The sequence below is a fragment of the Hoplias malabaricus genome, chromosome 6 (assembly GCF_029633855.1).
Source record: "Hoplias malabaricus isolate fHopMal1 chromosome 6, fHopMal1.hap1, whole genome shotgun sequence".
Taxonomy (NCBI): Eukaryota; Metazoa; Chordata; class Actinopteri; order Characiformes; family Erythrinidae; genus Hoplias; species Hoplias malabaricus.
The window spans coordinates 11678751-11684750 of record NC_089805.1 but is presented as its reverse complement, the minus strand read 5'-3'; the positions used below and the strand labels follow the sequence as shown (position 1 = coordinate 11684750).

Sequence of the window (6000 nt, the reverse complement as noted above, 5' to 3'; positions counted from 1 at the left end):
GAGGACGGCAAATAAAATGGCTGTAGACTATCGTCTGGTTCCTATCTGAGCCTCTGGATTTCTCTATAATGACTTTGTTCACATCTCAGTTTGTGAAATGGCAGAAGTGGTCAATTCTTCTGTCTTATTGCTTCAGATGTTCCTCTGAGCAGCTCTCCACTGGTGTCTACTGTTGTGAGGAATCTTTGTTGTATCTCCGGCTGCTTTCCTGACAAATGAGCAGCTTGTGTTCTAGTGTAAATGAAGATTGCCAGGATTCAGAACAAATTCAACCCTGTTTAGTATCATTGAGCGGGTTTTGATCATCGTATTGATCCAGATGTCCCTATTGTTGCGAAGGAGCTTTGTTTTGCGGCTGCTTGTATCTGTGGCCTTTATCTTCATTTATTTCTTTTTTCTCAAGATCTTCTTTGGCCGAGGGACTGTTGTTGTATCTGGACGACAGAAGGCCGGTCCAGTAAGGTCCTGCACATTCCTGGCCCTTGTTCTGGAGCTGTGTTGATTGCTTCCTCTCTCTTTACTGCGTGTGTACCTTTGAAATGCTCGGACAAAGGGGACACTCCACCTTTGACCTCGGGGCCCAAAGAGGGCCTAATCTGGAGGTTGCATCGTTGGCCGGCTTTGTTTTACCCCAGATGAGGAATGAATACAACTTTGGACACTTGGGGGTCAGTTGTCCACACCCCCCTCTGCTTCTACATCTGTCTGTTCTTTACCAATCTGTTTGTGTGAATGAGCCTCGGTCCACTCTCTCTATTCAGCCTCACACTGGAAGGCCACCCAGGGAACGTGGCACTAAGAGTCTGTTGACCCCTCGTTCACCTCTCATTAACACAGCCCCTTTTTGCTCTCAGATGCAGAAAGGTTTGCTCTCCTCGGGTTAGACCTGTTACTCTTTTTCCTGGTGACGCTCAGGGGCTCTGTGCTGGACTTTTCCTATTTGAATTTGCATGTTTGATCTTCATCTTTTCATCTGTGACAGACTGGTTTTAGTGTGCCGCAGACTACAAACGGACCTTTAAAGGGTTTGTCACTGAGAGACGTTTGATGTGACACAGTTAAGTAAGATTTCTTAGCTTAGTTTTCATATACTTTAATTTACACTAAGCATGTGTTTGGTCATTTGTTTCACAACCTGATAAATTTAAAGGGGAATCCCTCCAGTTTGAGAATTTCTGCCTTAAGATTTATTCTGTGCAATCTATCTATCTATCTATCTATCTATCTATCTATCTGTCTATCTATATGTGTGTGTGTGTGTGTGTGTGTGTGTCAGGAATGTGTCACATTGTGGGAACCTAAACCTGTTCACACACACACATTGTGGCGTATTGTTTTCCTTGTGGGGCTTTGTCTTCCTTTAGTTTATGGTTAAGCTAGATAATGATAAGTCCCCACAATTCAAAGAAACGAGTGTGTGTGTGTTTGTGTGTTCACTACCTTGAATGGTTTAAATGCATGGGCACAACTTTGTCGTACAGCTGTGCAATGACAATAAAATTAACACATTAAAATATATCGAAGACAGTGGCTGTGAATGGAACCAGACGTCTGCGTCTGTTAAAGCTCCTCATAGAAAGTCATTATAAAAGCTAGGGTTAGTCACGAGGTGCACCCACCGCAGGTAGAGATTTTTACCTACATACACATGAAATGGGATGCCCAGGAGTAGCTGCACATGACCCTCACCTTTCCCAGTGCCAAGTGTGGGTTACAGCCGTACACTGCCCCACCCCATGATTGTAGAACTGTGTCCTCTGGAGTGAGGTCAGTGACCCAGAATGACGCTCCCTGACCTACCTGATGTTCTAAAGTGGTTTTACAGAAGGTGACCAGTCCAGACTCACTTTCTCACACTGATGTGTTTATTAGAAGAATAAATCCCGTGGTTCTCATCTGAGCACAGTATTTACAGTGGGCTCTTCCTGCAAACATTGAAATAAAGCGCAGATCTAGAGCATTGCAGATTTCACATACAATGGAATAATAATTTAACACAACTGAATATAAATTAGAATTGATCTGTAGAGTTTTAATGTGCATGATATTTACAGAATAATCCACAAGTTGGGTGCATTAAAGGCACATTAATGTGTTTAATGAAATTAAATGCATGCCGCAATTCCTGCAAACACTTGGAGAGTCACAAAGGCACAAATCCTGACTGTCAGAGGAAAATATATTGCATCAAAATCATAACTTTGAAGGAGAGTGATAAAACAAACTTAAATCTCAATGAACTACTTCATGCAACAACATTGTTCTTTCTCAATTTTTATTGGACCATAAATCAAGTTTGTATTTATTTAATTTAGTTATAATATCTTTTTTTATACCCCTCTTTTTGCCTGATTTTTCACCCAAATATCCCCCATCTCCAGTTCCACTGCACTGATCAGAAGTGAATCTATATCCTTCACACAACGGCACAGAGCCAGTGGGAGAGTGAGGACAAGCACTTTGCCTTCTGTCAACCACCACCTTCATCACACACTTCCACTAATGTAAAGTCACCAGGCAGACAGGTGAGCTCTGACTGCTCAGATCTGTCACATCAGAGTCTTGGAAGGCTGAGGTATCACCGGGGATCGAACCAGCACCCTCCCGATGATTGGAGTGATGCTAACAGTACTGCACATCTCTGATTGCCTTAAAATTACAGCTTCAAAATCATCGTGATGCTCCACAGAGCTGTAACCGGGAGATCAGCGCCTCTGAAGATGCTCAGCACTGCAGAAACTGCACTGTGTGACTTCTGGTAACCCCACTCTCCCCCTTGATTTCAGAACAGTGCTGTAAAACTGGATCAGACTCTGCAACTGCAGGGGGAGCTCAGGAGCAAAAATATCAAATCTAACGTAGAGTCACTTTAATCAATAACGATTTATTTGTATATTATACAATAATATGTTTCGGGCGTCATTTCCAAAACTGTGCGGAAGTCAGAGCACCCTTCATTTAATGTAAAATCCAGTCAAAACACTTGTTAAGTGTGATGCCAGTCGTATGAAACATATCACAAATAAAACTGAGCTATTTTAAATGTTACAGAGAAAATGGGACTTCAAGACTTGGTGGCACTCCCCATAAACTGCACTTAAAGCTTTTAGAAATCTTGCCCCTCTCTCACGTCAGATCTGAACACACCCAGAGCTGTGCATACGTTCACTTGGAGAACGTCAACAACCCAACACTATGGGTCTGAAAGGATGTGAAACTGGAGAAGAAGCCCATACTGAGAAGAGGAAATAGACACAGAACAGTCTTGATTTAACTGAATGTGTTTGAGATTATTCAGATGTCAGAAGCGGAAATTAAAATCTACGACTGAACTTTGGAGCAGGGGCATAAGGGGAGGAGGGGCCTAAGGGCACAGCACGGGCATCGAAGTGTCCACCTCGAATACTGTAATTCATCCATGAGATTTTAAACATAACAAACACCTCCGATCACCTACATCCACAGGACTCCACCACCATGTCCTCGTACTGTTTGTACACCACGTTATTCCCAGCATCGATGTACAGGATGCTGATGGGGCTGAGCTTGGACGGGACACAGCAGCTCGGGGGGGTGTTGCTGGGACTCATGGAGTTCATCAGGGTCTGGATGATGGCGTGGTTGGTGGGCTCCAGGTGGGATCTTAAAGGAAAGTCACAGATTCCTTCACAATGGTACGCTTCATAATCTAGAGGAGCTATGATCCAGTCATCCCATCCCAGCTCCCGGAAATTCACATGGAGGGGTTTCTTACTGCATCTGGATTTGGATTTCCGGCCGTGTCTCTTTCCGTGGCGACTGTTCTGAGCCGTTCTCCTCTTCCTCCGAGATTTTAAGAGTGGGATTTTCCCCTTTTTGGCCCAATCAGGACCTCGCTTCTCATAGAACAGATTTTGCCTCTTCTTGGACCTGGTGAAGACCACGAGGATTGCCTTCTTCTGCTGTGGGCGTCCTCTCCGGTGGAACCCCAGATTCTCTAAATCCACATCCCTTTGCGGGTTCTCCATAAAGGCCCTGAGCTCCAGGCAGAAGAATTTGCCCTGAGAGTGGATTTGACGCTCTGCAAAAACCTCCCAGACGTCTAGAACCTCCCACCGAGCCTTGTGAGCATTCTCCAGGTCTAAGGTTTTGGACTGTAGGAGAGCGTGGGACTGGCAGGACCACAGCTGAAGCTCCACTGAGCCCTTCACAGACGCCTGGAAGCTTCCTGAGAGTTTGGTGAAGATCCTCAGCTCGGCGCCCAGCAGCTCGGATTTATCCGAGAGCGCAGAGACGTCAAATAAATACCTCTGTTTCCATAGCGATGAGGATGAAGGGTCATCTGGAGGAGAGAGGGGAGATGGAGATGTCTGTAGGGGATCTGTTTTGCTAATTTTTACATCACTGTGCCAAAGAATTTGCACACAACTCTATCCCAGAGAGCAAACTTATTCTGGCCCAGGTCTGGTCCAAATCCCCCATTTTCATATTCCTATTTTTCACATGTGTTTGACGGGAATGAACAGACCTCTCGAAATGAGGGCCACATAAACAACAAATTGGGGTCTTCACAAAATGTGGAACATGGCCCAAGACGAAGGAAACCCATTATATTTCAATTTTTTAAATCTTTTAATCCATTTATTTCGAAAAGTAATGCAGAAGAATGTATATGTAACAATAAAAAAAGCAAAATTAGACACCTTCTTCAGATAAAATCACTTAAACAAACCCAAAAATGATATTAAAAATATGTAAATAATTGTGTGATATTCTTACAGTCATGACAGAATGACAAATGTGGGACGTAATGACTTGAATGAGGATTTAACTTGCTTAGAGATCACTTTTGCAGTGCAGACATTAACCTTTATTGTTATCTCAATTTAATCAATTCTGGTTCAAGGCAGTGGTGCAACATGTCGGTCCAATGACCTTGATTTCATAAGTGAAAATCAGTACACATCCACTGTGGTGACAAAATTGAGGGGATCTCACTGAATTAGACCCAAAAGCGCTGTGTAACTGACCTTGCCCATGGTCTATGAAGCTGCTGATGGTGTTGGCGGCTCTGGATGCACGGAAGAAACTGGCGTTGAGCCCCAGCCTCTCTGCGGCAGAGAAGGTTTTATAAATGGAGAGCATGTAATCGTGAGGTTCCACCGAGCGCCAGAACTTCCGTCTTCCCGAGGTGGAGGTTCCACGGATCTGAGCTTTCGAACCAGGACTGAGGAGAAACTGAGCAGCGGGAGAAGCCTTTAGATCCAGAGAGAGAGACAGGAGAACCTGTGACAGGAGGAGGAGGAGAGAAAGAGCCACGGACAGAGCAGATGTTCGCATAGTGGAGAGAAAAAGATTTTGTTTTTGAGGAGTTTGCTGAGTCTAGAGTCTGAAGCTGAGCTCAGAGTCAGATTTGTGAGCCAGAGGAGCTTAAGGAGCCTGAGAGAGTCTGAGACCTGTCCACCTTAGAAAGTAAGCTTTAACTGAGCAGCTCTAACCCCCTCCACTCTTTAAATACTCCCACTCGGCCGATACAAAGCTCAGCCGGACCCCCTTCTTTGTGCTTTATTGACGTTTTAACAAGAAGAGTTACAGCTCTGTTTAACTGTTCGCGCTTAAATGACGTGATTCGTTGATTTTGCAGTGGAAAACTTTAAAGGACACACTTAAATGCAGCAGTCTGTTTAATCTGCTTTTATTAAGTGGAAGTCTCTAGCACAACTTTTGGCATATCATCCCATATATCTCCAAAATAGTAACTTTACAGGAGGAGGATAAAACCTTCTTAGCTTTCAGCCAAAGTCAATGTAAAATGATTTTATTCAGAGTAATTTTGGAGCATTTCTTTTGGTCCATTTTTTATGATATTGTCACACAGTGTGAAGGACAGCTGCTGTGTTCAAATGACGTAGTGGAGCAGCAGGTAGTGTCTCTGTCACAGCTCCAGGGTCCTGGAGGTTGTGGGTTCGAGTCCCGCTCTGAGTGACCGTCTGTGATGTGTTCTCCGTGTGTCTGCATGGG

At 44.2% G+C, this 6000-nt stretch overlaps 1 protein-coding gene across 1 annotated transcript; it reads right to left on the bottom strand.

The window, feature by feature from the left end:
* Positions 1–3449: 3449 nt before the first annotated feature.
* gdf6b (growth differentiation factor 6b) lies at positions 3450–5319 on the bottom strand. Its single transcript, XM_066674184.1, has 2 exons — positions 5010–5319; positions 3450–4321 (listed from the first exon to the last, which is right to left on the bottom strand). The coding sequence occupies exons 1-2, from the start codon at positions 5317–5319 to the stop codon at positions 3450–3452; spliced, it is 1182 nt and encodes a 393-aa protein (XP_066530281.1).
* Between the last annotated feature and the right edge of the window lie 681 nt (positions 5320–6000).

Excerpts from the sequence above, each read along its gene's own strand:
- gdf6b (XM_066674184.1), bottom strand. The coding sequence starts at position 5,319 with ATGCGAACATCTGCTCTGTCCGTGGCTCTTTCTCTCCTCCTCCTCCTG. Across the intron at positions 4,322-5,009 it reads CTTCATAGACCATGGGCAAG|ATGACCCTTCATCCTCATCG; the intron begins GTCAGTTACACA and ends TCTCTCCTCCAG.